This window comes from Coffea arabica, chromosome 10e, assembly GCF_036785885.1.
Source record: "Coffea arabica cultivar ET-39 chromosome 10e, Coffea Arabica ET-39 HiFi, whole genome shotgun sequence".
Taxonomy (NCBI): Eukaryota; Viridiplantae; Streptophyta; class Magnoliopsida; order Gentianales; family Rubiaceae; genus Coffea; species Coffea arabica.
In genome coordinates, this window is record NC_092328.1 from 38,045,258 (window position 1) to 38,066,578 (window position 21,321).

The 21,321-nt window shown below is 37.3% G+C and overlaps 2 protein-coding genes across 2 annotated transcripts in view; both read left to right on the plus strand.

Annotated features, from left to right (window-relative positions):
• Positions 1-13,868, plus strand: part of LOC140015219 (uncharacterized) — a 37,616-nt gene extending 23,748 nt beyond the window's left edge. The window contains exon 7 of the mRNA XM_072067132.1: positions 13,622-13,868. Within this exon, the coding sequence (XP_071923233.1) occupies positions 13,622-13,868 (247 nt within the window). The remainder of the gene's footprint in view (positions 1-13,621) is intronic.
• A 5,211-nt stretch (positions 13,869-19,079) lies between these two features.
• Positions 19,080-20,045, plus strand: LOC140015220 (uncharacterized). Its single transcript, XM_072067133.1, has one exon. The coding sequence runs from the start codon at positions 19,080-19,082 to the stop codon at positions 20,043-20,045; it is 966 nt and encodes a 321-aa protein (XP_071923234.1).
• Positions 20,046-21,321: the final 1,276 nt, after the last annotated feature.

A 21,321-nucleotide genomic window follows, 5' to 3' on the forward strand; every position in this document is an offset into this window, starting at 1 on the left:
TGAGGTACCAACATTTGATCATGATCTTTGTTACTTTGAATCTTGCTTTAAGATGTGTTTTAGCTTAAGTTTTGGCTTGATTTCATGATTATGCAAGTGGGTGTGATGAATTTGGAAGTTTTCCCCTTTTATATGATGAACTAGGGCTTGAGGAATTTCTATCCAATTTGTTGTATGATGCTTGTATGTTGCAATTAAGGTTGTATAAGGTGTTTTGGTAGTGATTAGAACAAGAAAATTGAGAAAGTTCCATTGATTGCAAAAAATTCCAGAATCTGGAAAATTTTCCCCAACATTCTGTCCGAATTTGTAACCCTATTATAGAGGCCGAATTGGCCTTAGGTTAAAGAATGAAAGTTTTAGATAATGGTATTTTATAGGTGCATACAAAATTTTAGCTCAATCGGAGGAACGTAGGTCGTGAAAAGTCCAAAATATCCTTACTGTTTTAAGTTTTTCCCCAGCAGTCCGGTGATCCGTTTGTCCGGTTTATCACATTTTTCGACTAGGATCCGTACTGATTTAGCTTTTTTCCAAAACATAAAAGTTGTATTATTCTGACTTAGCTTTCAAATGCCTCTAAGAAAACCAGAATTGGACTTTTGTAGCCTGAGATATGTCCATTACAGTGTAATGCGGTTAAACAGCCGACAAAGTGGATTTTGGTTCTGTAATTTGAGGATTTGACTAAGTTACATTAGAAACTGGACTAAGTGACCTTCATGAACATTGTAGCCCTGTGTCTTAGTTTCGAAATGGCATAGGTTGCGCCTCAATCCGATAAGCGTAGCCTCGGATACGTTATTTCCGCATCCATACGTCAAATCTGTCTTTTGCTAAATTGAATTTCTGCACTTGCTATTATTGTGAATCTTGTTCTTATGATATTGTGAGCCTATGGAACGGCTCTTGACATGAATTGCTGATATATGTGATGTTGGGTTTTGGTTGAGGAAAAATAATGAAGCCTAAATGGCTGGAAAATTAGGTAAAAACAAAGGGCATGCTGCCCGATTTTTTACTCGAGAACTAGAAAACTATATTTGCAACTTGAGTGAAGGTTAAGTGATTATCACTTAAACTAGCGAGCACCTTTGCTACTTTGTTATCGAGGGTTATACGTTAAAAACCTAAACGAACTTGTACCCTTGAGGAAAAGATATAATGGCCAATGTAAACTTGTATTTCCTTGTACTTTCAACTCAAGTGTTGTTTTCCAAGTATATATGCTACAAAAACCTTATGATTTGAAAAGCGAGCAAGTGTTTCACGAATGCCTTTCAAATGAATTTCAATTGGTTGATTCTTATGAACGGAACGTTTAAGTTTCAAATCTTACTCGTGTTTCAAAGTTCTCAAATTGGATTTCTATCGCAGATCTGGACTCCAAACCTGGAGTATAATTGAACGTGACTACTTGAAACACTATAGTTTGAGTGAGTGATCCCTCGACTGTTCCCAAAGTTACTTTTGAACTAATTCTTGCATTTATTACTCCATTGCATATCATTTGGGTTCGGGTGTGTGCCATGACATAATTTGGCTCCAATGAGTTCCTGGAAAGTCTTGTGCTTAGAACCAATGTCTCCACTATTGTTTACATATTCTTTGGAGCCCGATGGCTCCTTGCTTCTGTTTCATGGTTACCTGATCTAAACGAGCGTTGGATATTTAAGTACAAGAACTTAACTGGCTCACATGAGCAATAAATGAACATTTGATTACTGCATCATGACATCATATCAATGCTTTATTGTGAAATATACTTGGCTGTTGCTTTTACTAGTCAATCACTGAGCTTCTAGCTCACCCCCTATTATCTTCTTCTCCCCACAGGGATCGAGGTAAAGGAAGAACTTGTATTTAGATCTTTGTGTGGCTGGATGGCGTACATCTTGTATAGTTCAGTTTTGGTTTTGGTTTATGTACTTTTGGGCCTGTATAAATATTTGGAATTGAATCGGATGTAAATCCACATTTTACGCTTAGAATTGGTTTCCGCTTCGCTTAAGATATGTAATTTTGGAGAATTGGATGTATTATTTGAGTTGTACCTTGTAATTTACTTGAGGAATGTAGTAAGTGAGTGAGTCCCGGCGAGAGCTGGGTAGGCGGTCCGCTAAACCCTTTGGTTCGCCTTAGGGGGAGGTGGGGTCGTTACACATAGCATGTCTTAGCCAAGGAAATATTGAATTTATGAACACTGAAGTGCTGGAATTTTTCATGACCGAGAGGTTGAGCAGAAATTCTTCCATTAGTTTCTGGAACTTTCTTTGGGGTATAATGGCTTTGAAATGCATGAAAAATGTGTATCTTAAGCTGTGTAAGTTGTTTGGCTATGAAACAATTGATATTTTGGAGGTTTTAATAAAAAATGTTGAAGTGTGGACCTGGAAAATTTGCAAGCGAGTCGATAGAGGTAGTAAAGGAATTTTCCAGATATCTTTTGGCGAATTTCAGTTCTAAAACTACTGTTTCAAGCTGTAAAATATTTTATGCACATCGATCTCACTTTAAGAAATATTATGAGGGTTATGCATGTACACCTTGGGATAACAATTTGATTATACCGTGGTTAAAATGTTGTGATGGAATTCTTGATAGTTTGGAATAACAATTGCTGGAAAATGTTTAAGTTATCCTTGGTTGTGAACAATAAAAGTTTAGTTGAAATGTTGGCTATATTACTATAAGAAATGATTGTTGGATGCTAAGGGATAATGCTTGATGGAACCCTTGGCTATTTGAGTAAACTTTACGTGCAATACGATTTTGATAAAATTATTTACTGGGATTTTTCTTGACTATCGAAACAAGAAAAGGAAAATTTGAACTCTTAGAGTCATTAGAGACTCAAGCTGGATATAGTTCTCTTCTTGTCTTGAATGGAGTTGTGATTTAAATTGAGTATTTGATGTCAAGAGCTAATGATTGATGAAACTCTTGGCCATTTGAATGATTTTATATAAGCGTTAAAGTGTGATAAAATTAACTGCTAGAATTGCGTGGAGGCCTTATACTTATTTTGATTAAGTTGAAATGTGATATGGGCTTGCCAAAACCAAGTGCTAATGATTGACGAAGCCTTGGTCATTCATTTTATTATTGATCAGAAATGAATTTATTGAAACCTAGGGCTAATGATTGACGAAGCCCTAGTGATTTGCTATTGAAAAGTGATTTTTATTTGTTGGCAAATCTAGGTTATAATGTGACTTCGAAATAGAATCGAACCTGTGAAAGTCGATTCGACCCTGTGAACTCGAACAATTTTGATCAAGCTAATCAAAAATATCTTTACGCTAGTATTAATCGATAAACTTCAGTAATTAGTAGTTTGCCCTAAATTTTTGCCAACCGACAACTTTCCTTTAACTTAAACTAGCCTTGATAGTTATAGAAAATAACTTTTCTAGCTTTTAAAACCCTAAGTCTTGTTTCATTTCCTTTTCTTTCTTTAAGACCAGTCCCTTGCTAGTTTTCTAGAGGAAATTTCCAAAACACAAGATTTTAGCGATTTTAACTAATGGATATAGAAAACTTGTTCGGCAAGAAGACTTGATTGAATTAATTTGGTTCTAGTTTGCCCTCCAGAGGGGAAATACCTTTAAAGAAACCATACGAGATATTTTATTTCTTTACTAGCCTTAATTCCAAGGGAATGATTGATTTGTTTCGAGAAATTAAATTAGTTTTATACAAGATAACCTTTTATATACAAAACAAGAGTTTGTTTAGTAAAACTTATAGTTCTTAAAACTTGGTATTTTAGGATATTGCGAGGACGCGGAATTTGATTCTCAACTTGACATCTAAACTTCACTCTTGGTGAGTATCCCTGCTTGTTCTGTGCCTACTTGATTAAAGTGCTTTCTTGACTTGATATGTGATAATTGCCAAAAAGTGGTTTCTGATCCATCGAAGTGAGCAGTGTGTACTTGATCGCACTAGCCTTTCGAGTGGTGACTTGCGTGAAACATTTTCTCGTGAATCTAAACGTAGTTGCGTCGTTGGGTGAATCCCTCGACTCGTGAATCCAACTACCGTAACATCGCTGGATGAATTCCTCGACCAATTTTCTGAGGGTATACGCAAGTATACTGTTCCCAATTTTCTAAGGGTATATCTCGAGTATACTGCTTCCTTAGTTGGCGTTCGGGCCCGGGACAGGGGTAAGAACGGTGACGGGTTAGGAGTAAAATGAGAGGATCAACATGGACTATAAGTAGTGAGAGTTGATGGAGGGTCAACTACGATGAATGGTGATCAAACGAGGAAAATGGCTCCTGAGAGCCCCTGTATCCTACCTTGTGCCGTTATACGTTTTCTTATTTGTTTACTTTAGTCGAAATCGATACTTGCTATTTGCTTATTTAATTGCATGTTTTGGGGCACCACTGAGCTTTAGCTCATCCCACGTTTATTTGTTTTCCTTACAGGCTGTGAAGTTTGAAAGAATTTGAGCTGCTTATATTTCCTATGAATGTAATTGAACAACTTGAATTTAAATTTCGGCTTGTAATGAATTCCAAGTTAAGCATTTTATCTTTCATTTTGGATTGCCACTTGAAGCTGGAAAAGTGTAAACCCTGATTATGATATTTGGCTTGTATGTGAATATATTCGGTCTGTATGAAATTATATGTTTTGGAAACTGTAAGACTTTTCCTCTTGAATGTAACGCGTGAGGTGTTTAGGAGCCGCTGATTGGCTAACTTCGGATGCGGTTATCTTTGAAGTTAATGTGGTATTAGAAATCGATTTATTTTGGAAGAATTGCTATTATAATAGCTTAGGTTAATCTTCGGAAGGATTTGGGTTAGTGTGCTTGCGTGAGTCCTGGCGAGAGCTGGACAGACGGCCCGCCAACCCTCTGGTTCGCCTTAGGGGGAAGTGGGGTCGCCACACGGGCTGAACTGGAAGAAAAGAAACAAGGAAGGAAAAAAGGAAGCGAACAAAAGCAAAAGGAAGGGGGTTTGGTCTGGGGAGGAAACGGGGGGAAAGAGCCGAAAAAATAGAGGGAAGAAAAGAGAAGGGTGTCGTCTAAGGCTGAGGAAGCGAGAAAGTTGGCGGCTGGGCTGGAAAAAGGGAAGGAAAGGGAGCAAGAGAAAGGGGGAAGCAAGAGGTAAGGGTGGCAGCGGAGGAAGGTGACAGCTAAGAAAAAGGCTGGGCAGTAGGAGGGTAAATGAAGGCCGTGAGCTGAGGAAGGAAGCTGAAAAGAACGCAGCCAAGCTGCAAGAAAAGGCAGAAGAAAAAGAAAATTGGGGGGGGGGATTTTGGGGGCGGTGGACGGACGGGCTGTGAAGAACAAAGAAAACTAGAAGAAGAGGAGGCCGAGAAAGACCGAGGGAGTAGCAGATAGAAAAGGGAAAAACAGAGGGCAAGGAGTAACGGGGAAATCTGAAAAAGAACCTACGGGCAAGGAAAGAGAACAAAGAAAGGGCAAGTTGAGGAAAATCAATAGCCAAACGGAAAGCAAGAGGAGCTGCCGCCGGCGGAATCCATCGCCACCACCTCGTCTGAGTCCAGCACCACTGCTTGCAGATCACCAGCAACCAGAGCCATCACCATTCCGTCGGAATCCGCCACTGTTATCCACGAACCTCCACCGTGAGAGATCACTGTAAGTTAATATTCTCCTTTACATTTCAGTTTTTCGTTCGAATACAATCTCTGAAAGCTTTCAGAGCATGTCTGCCGATGAACATGCCATGTCCGCTGTTAGCTTGTTGTTTCAAATTTCATGTCAATTGCTCATGGTTTTTTCTGTATGTTGATTGGACTGAAATTTTGGGTTTTGCTGAAAATTTTGGGGCCAATTATAGCTTCAATTGAGTAAGGAAGTAGCGAAGTTTCTAATGCCCCCAACCTGTTTGAGAAAAGGCCCAACTGAAAATTCTAATTCTGATTCGGCCAGTTTAATGCTCATCCCTTTTGCACCTTTCCTGTTTTTCTTTTTCTTATCCTTTTCTCTTGTATGAATCTGGGTCATGTCTCGACATTACGAAGGAGCTCGTGTGATTTTCATCGGGAATGGTTAAAATTGAAATCGAAATTTGGTACGTCTCTGTTTGCTAAGAAAGCTGAAATGGCAGCTGATGTGTTTTGATTTTCAATGGTTTAATGTTCTTGATTTGGTTGTGTTAATCAAAAGGGGTTGTGATAGTCAAAGGGGATCAAATTAATCCGAATCTCAGGCTTGAATTTGGGTTTGTGCATGATTTATGCACTGAATAAGCTAATAATTGTGTTACGGATGAAGCTACGGATGAATCTGTGATGTGATGCTTCATTGAGGAGGGGGGTTGATCCCTTCTTTTTGCTGCTTGTATAATCTTGATGTTAATTTTCAATGGTAAAAGGGGTAAGTGGGGCATGTTTGCTAACTTGAAAATTGATTGAGAACAAACCCAGAGGAAAGCTTGCGGATGTAAAATTGCAGAAGGTAGCATAAGAAGAAGAAAGCTTTTGCGAAGCATGAATGAATAAATTTCTGAAAATTTCGCAATTGACCCCAAGACTTTTATAAATGCTTTCAATTGGGTTCTTGCTACAGTTTCAAATTGGTCCTTGAACTTCATCTTTCCTTCAATTTTTGCCCCAAAGTTCTGGAAATTATGATTAGGCCATAAAAACTTTTTGATATTTGCAATTTGATCCTTGGCAGCTTTGATTTCGCAATTTCATTGCTTGTTTGCTTCAATTAACCACCATGCTTTGTTTAAATTGCACTCAATTTATAATTTTAAGGGCTTTATGACCAAGTGAGCTTGTATTTGTATATTTTCTTTAATTTTCTTAATTAAATTGGTACCCTGACCATTTTATTGTTTTGGAGGGTAAATAAGAGAGTGATTTCACTCCATTAGGGCTCCATCTCCAGGGAGGTACATTCTATCCCTTATTCTTGCCTTTATTTGACCCTATGTGCCCTATGTGACTTTATGTGATTAATTGCATGCTTTTAAATATTTTTTATTTTACTTAATTTGTGTAGTCATCTTATTTGTTTTAATTTAGTTTATTTATTTTAATTTAATTTGTGATCATTTGAAAGGCACTTGAATGCCAAATTTGTAATAGTTAGGTATTTATTTTAATTATTTATTCTCACTTTCCTCCCCTTAGATTGTAGTAGGGCCCCCCATAATGTAATAGCTAGGGCTTGTTTGCTTTATTTGCTTGGTATGCTTTTGCATGCTCATGTGCTATGTGTTACCGTTTTCTTAGGGCCTCGCATCTAGATATCATGCTTATTTGTTATGTGTCTATGTGATATTATGTGTTTACATGCTTTTATTAGGTCTTACATGATTTATTTGATTGTAACAAATGCATGTCGTCACCACACTAGTCCAACGCTAGTTGTGGCCCCCTTTCCCGAATCCACACTAGTCCAATTCTAGTCGTGGCTCTTGGTTCCATTTTTCTCACTAGTCCAATGCTAGTGAGAATTCATAGACATGGGCTAGTCCAATGCTAGACCCTTAGGAGCCCATTCGCGCGTTAGATCATGATTGTATGATAAAATCACTTCATCTTATGCATATTTTTCACTTTCTAGGGTCTTTTATCATTTTGTATGATATTCCCCTTATACGTATATCCCTTATCCCTAATTTCCCTATATATACCCCTATGTATGATACATAACATTAGAATTGCATTTCATTTTAGAATTAGGATTAGGGTAGTGCATTTGCTTGATTAGATTAGGGAAAAACCCCTTGAATATGGGATATGGACGAGTTTGGCTTTCTAGCCTTAGCACGCTCGTATTCCCTCTATTAAAGGGAAAATTGAGTCACGAACATTAGTCCCCCGTACCCGACATGATACACTCCTTTAAGACATGTGTATTTGCATAATTATTTTATTCCTTTTCTTTTCTTAGAGTCTCATATGTTTGCATTATCTGTGACTTCTTCGAAGAGTCTTCATTGGGCATCACAATTAATGTGATTGGCACCAATTGAGCTTTGAAGAGATATTTTGACCCCCCGATACCCTCTTAGGTCTAGGGTTTGCATTCATATAGTACATCCAAATGTGATAAATCTTTAGGTTAAGATAAGAAAATCTTTGACTAAATCGCGCACCTAACCTTGGCTAGGTTGAAAGGGTGCCTTGGATTCTTATCCTTGCCTTCCCTTTCTTCAAATGTGACTCTCGAATCTTTTTCTCTGATTTTTGTGGACTTGGAGTCGTTTAAAAAGGGTTTTCCTACTTTCTTTTTTGAAAAATTCATTTTTTTAGGTGACTTGGTACACCTTAACTCAATACCAAGTGGCGACTCCGATTTTATTTCAAAAACCCTTTTTAAACTATAATTTGGGCCCAAATCGTCGCATTACAAACCCCATTTAGGCCCATTTTCTTTTTAAATCAAGAATTCATTTTCCAATCAAAAATCAATCAAAAATTCATTTTCGTAAACTACTTTATTTTTATTTTAAAAAATGGGGCGCGACATTATGGAAGAGCCCTATTATATTAAGAGCTAGCCTAACATGAAGAATGGAATCCTCTAGCGTAGTTTCCATATAATACCTGATGAATCTGATTAATTTACTGGTATTTGACTGAAGAACAATTTGATAAGTTGACCAATTGGAAGGATAAAAGATGCTTGGTACAATGTGAGAAAGGCAAAGTCCAATGGGACTGATTGCTTTGGTTGGTGCGTGAAAAGATATTAAGGGTCAATTTCATAAAAGAGGGCTATACTTAAAATGATTTGATGTCTTGATTGGTCTCTTTAGTAAAATACGGATCAAAACCCTAATAGAAGGCATGGTTTAGGAAAATTGGCTCAAATAGACTAGATGTTGTTATCGATTTAATCGAGGATTGACTAGGTTACTTACCTTTTAAAAACCTTGAAATTCGTGAAATGCACTAGCCTATAAGTCTTTCTAAAATCAAAATTTGACTTCAATATATTATTATCTCAACAATAAGAAATAACTTGAAAATATATTGACTTAGTATTTTTATGTAAGGAATTTTACCAACTTTGATAAAATGGCTAAAAAGCAATTACTGGAGGCTCTTATTCTAGTGTGCCAAAGCCAATCCATAATATTAAATGCCATCATCATGGAATAGCCTATCTAGGAAGGTGGTTTTCTAAGAAAGTACCATATCAAGATTGTTATTCTAAAGGTTGTAAATGCAAAAAAAAAGAGGCGTTAGTAGCATAAAGTGCAGATAAATAGTAAATAAACTCCATGGAGCAACAAAAGATATAGACATGTAAAGTATATGAATGATGGTAAGATCCCTTCCTTAGTGTGTGGTGTACCTAAAAGGATCACAATGTTCTATCCTATGGTTTATTTTAAATGAAAGCATGAGGTTGGATTCACTAATACATCTAAAGTCGATGAGGTTTAAGGTCCTCAAGTCGGCAGACTAAGGAGCAAAAGATCAATTCTTATTCCTTAGGTCGGTGGCTCAAGTGATCCCCTAGGTATTGCTATGGACGTATGGTACACTATCTACATACCTAGATAAATCAATCCTAACCCTATAGAAAGATGGGATAATAGCCGCATAAAATAAAAAAAGTGTTAAAAGTAATGCATACACATATGAAGTACTTTCTTGAGGGGAAGGTTCTCCTAACCCCAGATACAAGGCTAGATACAAATAAAATAAATAAATAAGTAAATACATAAACAATCAATCTTGCATAAACAAGGGACAAATATGCATGTAAAATTCAAAAAGTCCTAAAAAAATGCAACCTAAACATCCAAAATGCAATATGTAGAAGGGTTATAAAGGAAAAAACGAATAACCCTAATTCTCAAACTCACTTGTGATCCCCAATGGAGTCACCAAGATGTCATGCCCTATTTTTGAGATAAAAAAGAAGAGATTAATTATTTTGAAAAAAGAAATGTGGATTTAAAAAATAGAGAAAAAGAGTCTAAATGGGACTCAAAAAATGCAACAATTTGGCAATAAAAAGATAGTCTAAATAGGGGTTTCGAGAAAAAGAGAGTTGCCACTTGGTATTGAGTATAGGTCTATCAAGTCGTTAGAAAATCTTTTTAGTAAGAAAATACAAAAACAATTTTTTAGACAACTCAAGGTTTTTGAAAATAAAAGAAAATGAGCTCATAAGCCATAGTTGAAGAAAAGGAATACAAAGATTCGATGGAATCGAACTTAAGGTGCCCTTTTAACCAAGTCTAAGCTAACTGCAAGGTTTAGTCAAATTTTTTTTAATTTAATCTTTAAACTAATCCCATTTGGATGACTATATGAATGCAAACCTAAACCTAGAGGGTATCAAAAGAGACAATGTTCTTCAAGATTTAATTGGTATCAACACATTAATTATGAAAATAAAAAATAATCCCTTAAAGGAGTCACAAATATGTAAAATAAGATTCAAAGAAATAAAAAATATAACTTGTATGTATTTATAAGTGACCAAAAATAGGGAATGCAATATAATAGGTATGGGAGTGATGCAGATCCAAACTTAGAGCCTACAAGCGTTGACCCAGTGAAGGTGCCTAAGGGTCCGGTGACAAGAGTTAGGGCTAAACGGTTCAAAGAGTCTCTTCAAGTCTTGATGCGAGCAATACAAGATCAAGAGCAAGACTATTCGCCCATTGAGGGGTTCAACCATGAAGCTGTGCAAGGGTCCGTGATGTTGATCCAAGTCCAAGTCCATGATGTTTAATTATTTGTTTAGAGTGTTCTGTTTTGATAATTTGGGCCTTAAGTAGTTATGTTTAGGAGTATATTAGTCTAATTACAATCAATTTACCATGTTGGTTATGGACCGAGCTAGTTTAGGCAATTAGTTGGTTGTTGGCCCAACTCATGGAAGTTTTTGTATACTTGTTCCATCATTTGTTTCTAGGTAGAACGACTTTTGAGAAATTTCCATCGTTTCTTGAGTGAACAATTCCCTTGCTCATGAAAGCTAACTTGAACATCTTAGAGAGGATTCACTAAGGTGATCACCAACTTATCAACCTAGAATCGCACTAGGTTGTGGCATTGTCTACCCAACTAGATTCGTTCTTCAGTTGTCCCTGCACGAATTTAGTTTCCACTGTCCGTTTACAAACCTTGATACTAATGAATTCTAGGTCCGAAGCTTGTGTGCTACGGATTGCATGTGGAATAGAATGCGGGTCGTATCAGGGGGACTAGGACTCGTGACAAAAGTTTCCTTTTTGTAGAGAATTAATTGGGTGTTAAGGCTAAAGAACTATAATTGCCCATTTTCATACTTAAGGATGACTTCTCTAATATAAATAAGAAAATGAACTATCTAATTTTTTAATTCCTACATGAAATACAAATTTAAATGAAATGGTTTAAACACATATGAGATAAGGAAATAATATAAGGGAGAACAACAAACAAATGAGAAAAGACGCTAAAAATATGAAAAATATGCATGAAAATGGAGTAAATAGCACATGATGTATGAATATAACATTCAAAGGATCTAAGGCTCTAGCATTGGTCTAACCCAATTTTACAAGTTCTCACTAGTATTGAACTAGTAAAAAAGTAGCGAAAATACCACAACTAACATTGAATTAGTGTAGTGCTGCCATACATCCATCATTTGTATAATAATAATAATAATAATAATAATAATAATAATAATAATAATAATAATAACAAAAATAACAACAACAACAATAATAATAATAACAACAATAAACCATGAATTAAAGCAAATAACACATAAAGGCACGTAGAATACATAACACATAGGCATGGTATCTAGATACAAAAGTTTCAAGAAAGTGAGTAAAATACATATGCACATAAGTCACACAAGACATGCAAAACCTATTTATTTGGGCCCCTAACAATAATCTAAAGGGGGAAAGATAAGAAAATAGATCTATCTGACATATCTATTATACTTAAAGAGAAAATGAAACCTAATTATGATTGTTTCTAATAAAAGAGCATATAATATAACCTATTTAATACATTTTGTGTATTCAAGCACCCTCCAAATAATAAGAAATTTTGAAATAAATAAATAAATATAAAAATAATAAATAAACCAAATTAAATAAAATAAATAGCACAAGAAACATGTAAAGCATATAAACATATAGAAGCATATAAGAACATATATTCTAAGAATTAAAGAGATTATGAAGTACATCCCATTTGAAATGGCGAGTTAATATCGGGAATCGAATAAGGTGGCGGACATCTTGGCTAATGTGGGGGTGTCTCATCCTCAGGAGCCCATGCGCCTTTATGACACGTTAGACAATCTGCCTTCGGTGGCTCGAGGGGCAGTCCGGTTGGATAGACTAGGTGTGCCATCTGTTCGAACTAGGATTGGCAAGGGTCGATGAATTGATGTATGAGAGCAGTGCTCCTTGCTATGGGTTGTAAGATTCTGCCACTATGAATAAAGAGCATATTTGAAAAAAAAAATTAACACTCAAAAAAGGTACCATTATCTTTGAAATATTTTTAAAAAATAAAAAAAGAATTAAATCCAAACTAAACATGCAAAAGAATTTAAAGGCATTGAAAATAACAAGTTAATTGCATTCTTGAGAAGCATAACTAGAAATTAAATAAAAAATAATCATAATTGAGAAGTTAACAAGCTATCAGGTTCTAATTGCTAAAATTAGAAAATTTTTAGGGTTAAAATATAATTTTAAAAGATAATGGGTCTGAGGACTATGAATTTGAAAGTCGCTGACTATAGAAAGCTCCAGATACCATAGTTAAAATGAAGGCCCCACATATATTTCCTTGAATTTAAAATGAAGGTTTCAAGAAAAGATATGCGCCTACAAAGAGAGCGGAAGTGACTAAGAGAAGCAAAGTGAATGAAAATTCCAGTACTGGATAGCCAAGGGACAAAGTCGAAGAAAAATTCAAATTCAGGAGCAATTGGAAAAATTTATCCAACTCAAAATCCTCCATTCCAGTCTCATTAGACTAGTTGACAAAGATTGAGGTTTCAAACTAATATATTTACGTTTATCTAGGTGTTCCTGGATTTTAGGATGCCAAGCTACTAGAGAAGTATGTCCATGGACCAAATTTTGTTGGCTATTAGACTATGGAATCATATCCTATAGTTGATCACTAAATTAATACATTAAATCCCTCGTATCTGAGGCTGCCAGATCAAAAGATGCCAATTTGTGTAACAAAGGGTAAAATTGGCCCAATTTATAGTCTCCTCTCCCAATGTCTAACTTTTAGAGATTGCCTCCTCAGTGTAGGAGAGTGGGAGGAAAAAAAAGCATCCAAGTTTCAACTTTTTTCAAAAGCTTGAACTTTCAAACACAATTCCCAAATACTGTAGCTTTTAGCACCAATCCAGAAATCAGGGCAGATTCAACAATCCTGTGAGGGGACAAATCTGAGTGGTCCGCTAGGGTGGGGGAGTAATTGTGTCGGACAAAGCATGATCCATTTAGACAAATTAATGGAGCATTAATCTGTGTCGGAAGCTGGATCGTCGTTTCCTTATTTTTTTCTTTTCTTAGTCTTTTAGTGCCTCACGTACTTACTTCCATGGTCTCTTAGTAGGAGTCATAGAGAATATTGTTTGTTTTTCTCACTTTTTGTGATTAACACTGGTTTTTCTCAGTTGCATTTTTCTAGGTGTAAGAAATAGTGGTTGGTATCACTGGTTTAAACCCATAGAGATGGCAGAGGATTTAGCAAGAGCTTTCCAAAGGTTTGAGCTGTCGGAACTAGAGTCAGAGGGTGTGGACCTAAGTGGTGAGGATATTGCAGAAGAAGTATTGGGATGTCACGGTAGTTTGATTGGAAAGCTAATAGGAGACAAAATAGCCAACTTCACAGGGGTCAAGAACTTCACTCACCACGCTTAGGGCTACCACAGAGGGATGAAGGTAACTGATTTAGGCCCTAATCTGTTTCAATTTCATCTGGAACAAGCAGAGGATAAGAAAAAGATAGTGATAGGAGGGCCATGGATAATGGATATGTGACAGCCCCACCTCACCCTAAGGCGAACCAAAGGGTTTGGCGGACCGCCTGCCCAGCTCTCGTCGGGACTACGGATCCGGAATAGACATAAACCCTTCCAAACACTCAAAAGAACTTCAAAAAGGTAACATTTAGAACCAAATGAGCCAAAGTAAAAGATACAATCAATCTTTGGTACAGCATTCCCACGAAAATCAAAACGAAATGGAAGAGCCGCTGCGCCGACACAATCCATCCTAGTACCAGTACACTTTGTTTAACATGAGAGAATGTACATGCCCAAATATATGTCACATAAACATGAGGAAACACTTCAAAATATACATAGTAGTAAGTTTGCAAACCAAAAGGAAATATTGTATTAAGATACATTTAGGGTTTCCAACTTCCACGGAGCTATACAAAAAGGTGTTTATACAAGCTCAATTCATTCTTCAAAATGATCATTGGTCCAAAAGATGGTTCCTTGTAAGGAAAACAAGGATAACGGTACGGGGTGAGCTAAAAGCTCAATGAGGTACCAAAAGTATAAACGGTAGGAACAGTAGAACTCATGAAAAATCACTTTTAAGGCACATATTCACATCAAATACAAGAGATGAAAGAACACCACAATGTAAAGGATACAGGTGGCTCTCAGGAGCCAAATCCCCGTTGCAATACTTGATCCAGCCTCGTTGACCCTCCGTCAACGTTCAAATGAAGGAACCAGTCCCATAGAACACCACTTTAACGCCAAAATCCCGTTCACCAAACATACCCCTTATCGGGTCCGAACGCCAAACAGGAACAGGAATGGTAATACTCGAGTATACTGGAATCAAGAGTCTTAATACCCAAAGATTCCCCAGGAACAGGCACCCATGGATTGTCAATTACCTTGACCAAGCCCTTGCTGGCTCGATTTAATTAACTCCCCATGAGGTTGAGCTCAAGTTAACAGGAAAATCGTTGGACACACTTCCAAACGATCTCATAACAAGCACAAGTAACAAGTTTAAGTTCATAACAAGTACAGGTAATAGATTCCAGTTCATTCAGTTCAGGCAAGAGAACGAATGTGATAAAGTACACCCTCGTCTCACTCAGAATAATAGAGTTCATAGTTATCCATGTCACACATTTCAAGTATAGATGAACCAATCAAACAACAATTCAGGGGAGTGGTACACTCACCTATTAAGGCGAAATAACGTCCAGAATATCTTTCCGGGTAACACTTTCAATCGCCGATGAACCCTAAGGTTAATCAAGAGAAAATATTACAGTTCCTCCAGCAAAAGTTAGGTGAATCGAAGACAATTCAAATACTACTAGTATTTTGGACATATGATTTTGGAAGTGAAAAGAGTACATTTAAACCAAAGGACATGAGTAAAATATTTGGAAAACTCATGCTCGCTCGTAAAACTTTGAAATATCCATTTGAGTCGAAGAAATGAAGAAAACGTATTTCTATTAGTTGTAAATTTCATTTTTTCCAAGTGTACAAGTTTTGGCCAGATTCGACCTTATATACCTCGATAAAAGAGGACGCAAATATCCTAAATGGTTCATATGGTATTTGCTCTCAAATCGTTACCTAATCCTCGAGTGTAAATTTGGGCAGCACGCCCTTTGTATTTACCTATTTTTCAGCCACTTATGGCTTCATTATTTTCCTCAATCAATCTCAAAGTTATACACAATATAAATTCATCACAACATCCGTTCAATAGGCTCAAAGTCATCCAAGTACAAGATTTAGCTAGGAAAATGACCGGAAATAAGCTTTAAGCTAAGGAACCAAAAAGGCAGATTCACCGCTACTTAGCGTATCGGACATAACCGAAACTACGCTTATTGGATTGAAGTACAAGTTATACCGTTTCGAAACTAAGACAGAGGGCTATAACTTTGATGAAGACTACTTAGTCCATTTCTCATCTTAACTAGGTCAAAGTTACCAAAACAACCCCAGATTTTCCAGTTCGAAGCTCACTGTGAAATTCAACTAGCAGTCCTGATTCATTCAATCATATCTCAGCACACACAACTCCGATTCAGGTAATTCCAAAGCCATTTGAAAGCTAAGATACAAGGTTATAATTCTTAAGAAGACATTGACAACCAAATCAGTAGTATTCCCAGTCAAACTAACCAATTACCGAAGCTGATTATCAGTTTCGGACAGAAACAGGGCAGCAGGGGTATTTTGGTCTTTTCATAGGTTATGTTACTCCGATTGGGCTGAAATTTTGTAAGAAACTATAAAACATCATTCTCTACAACTTTCATGTTTTATACTAAGGCCAATTCGGCCTCTAAATAGGGGTAATAGTACCAGACAGAATAGGGGAAATTGAAACCCTAATCTGGAATTTTCCGCACAACACGGAAATTTTCCGCATTTAGCTACAATTTATGCATTATAGCTTCATTCTAGACTATCCCAAGCCATCATCCATGGCCACACAATATAAAACATATAAAAATAGAAAAATCAAGAATAAATATAAAATTCATCAAAGCTTCACTTCCAACCATAAACACACCATAAATCATCTTATTTAGCCACCAATGCCACTAATTTACCACTATTAAGAACAAAGAGAGGATTTCTTCACAACTCAACTTACAACTTAAGAAAGATAGCAACTTAGCACTTCCTCTTGCCAAATCACTCCACCAACTACTTCAATACCACTTAGCAAAGGGATTTTGTGGAGAGTTTTGGAGTATAAACGGTTAAGTTGTGAGATTGGGCAAGATTAAGAAGAAGGAAGTTGAAGATTTTTTCTCTTTCTTTGCTCAAGAAGTTCGGCCAAGGGGAGGAAAAAATGAAGATGTTTTTAGTCAATTTTTCGGTTAAATGGTAAAGTAAGAAAGTTGGTCAAACCATCCTCAAGTCACAAGGTGACACTTGTCACCCCTTTGTGTTTGAACTTATCCTTTTGTCTTCCAAGGTTAATCCCTCTATGCATCCTCTAATTGGCTCATAATACCATGTAATATAGTCTCTGTCTATATAACTTAACCTAATTGGCCGCATTTTATCAAACTTACCGCATTAGTGGGTCCCACAACCGGTATACGCTCTTAATTTCTCAAAAACTAACGAATACTAGAAAAATAATTTTAGAACTATATTTACTCATAAAAATTATCTAGAAAATTTTTCTAATAAAGAAAATATAGAAAAGGCATGCAATTAAATAAAATAAAGTCTAGAAAATAAAAAAATCCACGGGTTCTCACAGGATAACCAGGTGCTAGTGGTTAGGGAATGGGAATTGGGATGTGAGAGGAGCAAAACTTTCTTCCAACATGCATTCCTATGGGTGCAACTTTGGAATCTACCGGTTCATTGGATGAGCAGAGTGGTGGGCTTTAAACTAGGTTCGATCTTCAAATCGGTTAAGGAGGTGATCATCCCTACCAATGGAGGGAAGGAAGGAAGACACGTGAAGATAATGGCAGAGGTTGATGTCACACAACCACTGATCAGAGAAACAAAAATAAAAGGCAATGGGCAAGCAGTGTGGGTAGAATTCAGGTATGAACGTTGTCCTGACTTTTGCTATAGTTGTGGAATAATTGGGTATAGTGACAAAACATGCAATGTGGAGGGGAGGAAGGGAACAATGCAGCAAGTTGATCAGTATGGGACATGGATAGACCTGTCAACGGGTCGAATCCGGGCAAGAATTAATTATTCCGGACTCGGACCCGTTACTACTATACCGGTTCCGTATCCGGCCCGTTTACCCGACGGGTCTTCTACTCTATGTTTCGGACCCGGATCCGACGGATCTACCCAAATCTGGATCCGAGTCCGGGTCTACCCGAAAAAATAGCTGAAACCTGTTTTACAACAAAATTAGAAAAAGTACTACTTTTTTATTAAGAAAGGTCAATTTAATTTTGTCCAACAAGTATTATTTCAATGTTGTCACTTGGTTAAAGTCTTAGCTGGGCTATATTGCATGTGTTAATTAACATCTTCTAGATATAATGTTTAGCATTGATAAATACTTTTTGTAAGATTCAAATTCATGCTTTTGCAACAGGTGTTGTATATGCCAAAGGCTCTGCATGTCCGTGGATAATATTTAGTTGTTCGGGCCTTTGGGGTATAGAAGTAAATTTGGGATATAAATTTGGGATATATTATTGGTATATATATCTATTTTATATCCGGATACGAGTCAAATACAGACTGGAATGATGCATTCCATATTCGACCCATTTTTTGTTTTACAAAACGGATTCGGATTCGGGTCTGGGTAACGAAATTATATCCCTACCCGGACCTATAAAAAATTGACGGATACGGGTCGAATCCGGATCTAGACCCGGACCGTTGACAAGCCTAGACGGATGAGAGCTGGAAATATAATGGTCTCACCTCTAAAAGGACAAGAGGAACCAGGGAAGGGGATAGAAGGAAGGACAATAGGAAATAAGGACAGAAATATCCAGGAACCAGTCGAGGTAACTAAGAAAAAGATAGCATAATAGCTATTAGAAGCAATGAGGTGATACTGGAGGGAAAGGAAAAGAGAGATCATGAACGCAAGATGAGGAAGGAAAATGAGGATAGGTGGGCTGAAATATTAAAGGACCAGAAGGATGAGGGGATAATTTTTTCCCTTGAGGGCAACAGAAAAAGCAAGAGAGGAGGAAAGGATGCACGAGGAAAGGCATAATGGAAGTAGGCTTGAACAGCATATGGGAAATGAAATTATGGTGGTGGAAAGCAATGGGGAAGGAAATGAGCAAAAGAGGATAGTGTCTGAAGCAGGTGAAGGTTTAGAGGCAATCGACATGAGACAGCATGAAAATATGGTCGATGCAATAAAGAAAAAAGAAGCAAAAAGTCATTTCAAGAGAAGGGGAAGGCCAAGTAGGACATCTCTCACAACAACCACTAACACGGAGGGGAGAAGGGAACTGGGGGGAAAACGGAAAGGTGAGGAGCTGCTACAAGGAGTACAACCTATGGAGGAGGATGATGAAGTGTTGCCAAAAGTAAAATTCATGAAACTGGATCTTCTAAGTGCCAAAACAACTGGGGAACTAGAGGCTAACCCCCATATGCCTCCAAGGGGTAAATGAAGGCAGTGGTGTGGAATTGTCGAGGTGCAGGAGGCCTCTTGACAATTCCCCAGCTGAAGGAAGTATTAAACTTCCACTCTCCTAATGTGGTTTTTTTATACGAAACAAAGAATCAGGAAAAGTTTATGAGAAAGGTACAAAGGAGGATCAGGTTTGACAACGGCCATTTCGTTAATGCCATAGGAAGAGTAGAGGGACTTGCGTTTTTCTGGAACAATGAGGTATTGATAGAGCAAGTGTGTAGCACTGACTGGTACATCAGCGCATGTATTGTAGACAAAGAAACTACAAGGCACTGGTGGCTAGTGTGTGTATACGCAAGCACTGATGGTAACACTAGAAAGGAACAATGGAAATATATAGAGGAAAGGAAAAAGGACTGGGGAGAGGCTTGGGTAATAGTGGGTGACTTCAATGACCTGCGGACAAATGAGGAAAAGTGGGGAGGCCAAGAGAGAGCTGAAGGAAGCTTTAGGGAATTTAACAGGTTTATAAGAGAAAATGATCTGATGGATTTAGGATATCAAGGGGTACCATGGACATGGAGGAATAGTTGGAAGGGGGATGGTGAAGTTAAGGAGAGATTGGATAGGTGTCTATGTAGTACTGAGTGGATGAATAAGTATGAAAAGGCAAGGTGTACACACGTAGAAACCGAAGCTTCGGATCATCTCATGCTGTTGATAGACACGAACCCTGACAACACCAAGAGAAGAAGGAGGTTCTACTTTGACCAAAGATGGACAAAGGATCCAGAAACAAAGAATGTGATCAAAGGGGCCTGGAGTAAAGATATCTCTGGTTCCAAAATGTTCAAAATAACCAGGAAATTAAAAGAGTGTAGAATTGCTATCTTGGAATGGAGGAAAACAGTGGAAGGAAATTCCAAGGTAAGAGTACATGAGCTAAAAGAGAAGCTGAAATTAGAGAAAGCTAGGAATGAGGTAGGGAAGAGTGGTTGAATTGTAGAGCTAAAATCCCAACTGAGCAAGGCATACAAGGAGGAAGAACTGTATTGGAGTCAAAAGACAAGGAGTAAATGATTAAAAGAAGGTGACAGCAATACAGCTTACTTCCATGCATCTGTGATGGCAAAAAGGAGAAGGAACACAATAAGTACTTTACAGAGAAATGATGGAACCTGGTGCAAGGATGAAAAAGAGATGGAAGAGGAACTTAGTGATTATTACAAGGACCTTTTCTCTACTACGCATCCGGACAACTTTGAGGACATACTAACAGAGATACTAAGCACTATTTCTAGCCAGATGAATGAGCAGCTGATTAGACCAGTGGATGAGAAGGAGATCAGACAAGCTTTGTTCTCCATGCATCCTAATAAAGCACTAGGGACGGATGGTATGTCTCCCCTATATTTTCAGTACTACTGGTTTATTATTAAGGAGGATTTAGTGTCTGCCATTAACAGCTTTTTCCATACTGGTTACCTCCTTAAAGTGGTCAATGAAACTATCATTTCGTTAATCCCAAAAACTCAGTCTCCTATATCAGTGGTGAACTACAGACCTATAAGTTTGTGCACTGTCCTGTATAAGATTATTTCCAAAATCATTGCAAATATATTGAAAAAGGTGCTACATCACTTATTAGCAACTCTCAATCTGCATTCATACCTGGCAGACAGATTCTTGATAATGTCATAGTTGCTCATGAAATACTTCATTTTTTGAAAAATAGGAGAAAGGGAAGTGTAGGTTTCATGGCTGTTAAGTTGGATATGTCCAAAGCTTACGATAGAGTTGAATGAAAATTTGTGGGTAGACTTATGATAAAAATGGGGTTCTGTCCAATTTTTGTTAAATGGATCATGATCTGTTTGTCCACAGTTTCTTACTCCTTCAACTTAAATGGACAAAAAGTAGGACATATACAACCAAGTAGTGGGATTAGGCAAGGGGATCCATTATCACCTTACTTGTTCATTATCTGTGCAGAAGGACTGTCTTGTCTGCTCCACAAAGCTGCAATTGAGAGGGAGCTAACAGGAATCAAAATTTGTAGGGACAGTCCTTCCATTTCAAATTTATTTTTTGCAGATGACTCATTGCTGTGTTGTAAGGCGAGCAAACAGGAGGTAAGGAAAGTGAAAAGCATACTAGAAAGCTATGGAAAAGCCTCAGGCCAAGTGGTGAATTTTGACAAATCAGCTATTTTATATAGTAAGAACACCATTGAACAAATGAAAGAAGAGGTCAGTGAGGGCCTTGACAATATGAA

What these genes read in the sequence shown, in the direction of transcription:
- LOC140015220 (XM_072067133.1), top strand. Translation starts at nt 19,080, where the DNA reads ATGAAGGCAGTGGTGTGGAATTGTCGAGGTGCAGGAGGCCTCTTGACA.